General features: G+C 38.9%; 1 protein-coding gene across 1 annotated transcript in view; it reads left to right on the top strand.

The window, feature by feature from the left end:
* The window catches only part of AMPD3 (adenosine monophosphate deaminase 3), a 30,041-nt gene that overhangs the window by 20,773 nt on the left and 6,924 nt on the right, over positions 1-2,344 (top strand). Inside the window, exons 10-11 of the mRNA XM_009635400.2 lie at positions 157-320; positions 1,630-1,675. Coding sequence (XP_009633695.1) covers positions 157-320; positions 1,630-1,675 — 210 coding nt within the window. The remainder of the gene's footprint in view (positions 1-156; positions 321-1,629; positions 1,676-2,344) is intronic.

Here is a 2,344-nt window from a genome sequence, read left to right as displayed (position 1 = left end):
TGGCAGGAGGGGAGGGCAGCAGGACTGCTAGCATAAGGCGGGAAACAACGAAAGAGGACCAGATGCTTTGTACACGCAAGTCCGGATGCAAGAGCAAGTAACATTGAAGTTTCCTTCTTGAAAACACTGATTTCTGTGAACTTCTTCTCCCACCAGGTGACTGGCTTTGACAGTGTTGATGATGAATCCAAACATAGCGGCCATATGTTTTCTGACAAGAGCCTTAACCCTGACCTCTGGACCAGTGAGAAGAATCCTCCATATAGCTATTATTTGTATTATATGTATGTGAACATCATGTTGCTAAACAACCTTAGGAGGTAAGTAGTCATTTTTCTCTTTTACAACCTTCCAGACAGAAAAATCAGTAATCTTGGTCTGAATCTAAGTCAGTGCCTAGATCATATATCTTTTGAAGCAAAGGTTATCTTCAATTATTTTAAAGAGTCCAAGAGGAGTACATGAGTTACTTTGAAAACGATAACTGCAAAATGGGTTCAAACGCAATATTGCAAAATTGTAAAGCCATCAGATGAATATTGTGGTTTGACATTTGTGTGTATTTTGGTTTTGTGAATTCCTTAAACCTGAATATATCAAACAAAAAATAGAAGAAACCCCACAAAATTGACTTGTTGACCTTTGCTGGGATTCACGGTGGATTTCCAAATATAATGTACCTCTTGGTACCTTGCTATCTCCTGCTAATTTGAGAGATGCAAAGCTAGGTTGTGAAATACTGGTTTAAGGGCTGCTGCTGTTATCAGAGATAGACAAAGGAGCACATAATTATAAACTGCGCGGCTAGCTACCTTATTTTACCATGCTTGTTGACTCATTCAGTTTTACTACTTTTGAGACTGATGTCTAGGCAAGTAATGCAGGTACCAAATGTGAGATCATGACTGCAAAACAGATTCTGGCATCAGGCTCAGTAAAGCCTGAAGTTTATCTTGAGGTTATGTTCCTGACTTTGTGGCTGGCTTACTGAGTGATCCGCACAACTGACTCAAATTGAGGCACAGTGAGCTTATCCATTGGTATTGCGGTGTCACCACTTACCTAGCAAGGAATTGGTTTATTATTATTTTATTAAAAGTTTGGGGATTTTCTTACAGGAGGTACACAGATTTGTCATTTTAACAGGTCTTATCCAAGTTAACATTCAAAATGTTATATCTTTTCTCCCACTGCTACCTCATGCATTTCTTTCTCTACCACCCTATATAATCAAAACTCGTAATAAAAACATCCACCTTAAATGACCTTATACCTGCAACAAACAGGCCTAGTTGTTAGTTCCAGTTCTGTGATGGAAAGGACACAGTACAGCAGATGTACAAGTCATCCCTTTCTTGTGACTTCCTTTACATTCTCTGTAGTTTACGTTATTTTCTTTTCCAAAGACAGATTCTGTCAGAACTTACACATTTCTTTTTTACCTCAAGATCATTTCAACTACTGTTTGAAAATCTCCCTAGATAATAATTAAATATTCTTTACAGCTAGGTGAGATAATTACACAATTCAGCAATGAGTCAGTAAAACTGTTCACCCCATTAAACATAGCGAGTATTTGAGGCACCACAGCCAGTCCATTACAGGACTGTTTTGGTAGTATTAGCAAAGTCAGCAAGGAATGGATTACATCCTCACATCCATTTTCAGGAGAAACACTACTAAACATCCATCCTAGAACTGCCTTATACTCTAGCAGGCCTTGTTGAAATTCTTTGAACATCTCCCAGTGCTTATTGGACATTTGTCTGCACTGAGTAACAGGGTCCATTATAGCTTAAAACCCAGCATCATTTTTGAAATAGATGATAAAAATAAAATAGTTCTAGAAATTACAGTGTGAAGTCTAGTGTAATAACTAATACTCCTAGATCATATCTCTGCTGCTAGGGTGTGATTTTGGGCTACACTTAACCTGGTGAGATGGCAGGTTGTCATCACACTAGATAGTGTTAGCTAACGCTTGGCAATGTGCTTCTTCTTCTTCCCCCACTTTGAATCTAGGAATTATGCGGCCACAGGTTGCATCACTTCACTTAGCTTTCCATCTGCCGGTTCCCTCAACTGAAATAGTTCAGTAACTGTTCACCCAGTAGCTAAACACTTGCTAAATGAGATGTAACCAGGGAAGGAAAGAAGGGGGAAGACACAAATCTGTCAGGTAGGGGAAGGTGCTTGGGTGGACGGACCTGCCCCTTTGACAGCAGCCCACAGCTAGGCCTGATTAGATGACACATCAAACCATATGAGAATGTGTAACTTCCAACTTACTTTTTTTTTCTTTTTTAAATCCCATATTAATGATAATTATATGCAAAATAGATTA

The sequence above is a fragment of the Egretta garzetta genome, unplaced genomic scaffold (genome assembly GCF_000687185.1).
Source record: "Egretta garzetta isolate BGI_Z169 unplaced genomic scaffold, ASM68718v1 scaffold133, whole genome shotgun sequence".
Classification (NCBI taxonomy): domain Eukaryota; kingdom Metazoa; phylum Chordata; class Aves; order Pelecaniformes; family Ardeidae; genus Egretta; species Egretta garzetta.
This window is presented reverse-complemented; position numbering and strand designations above follow the sequence as displayed.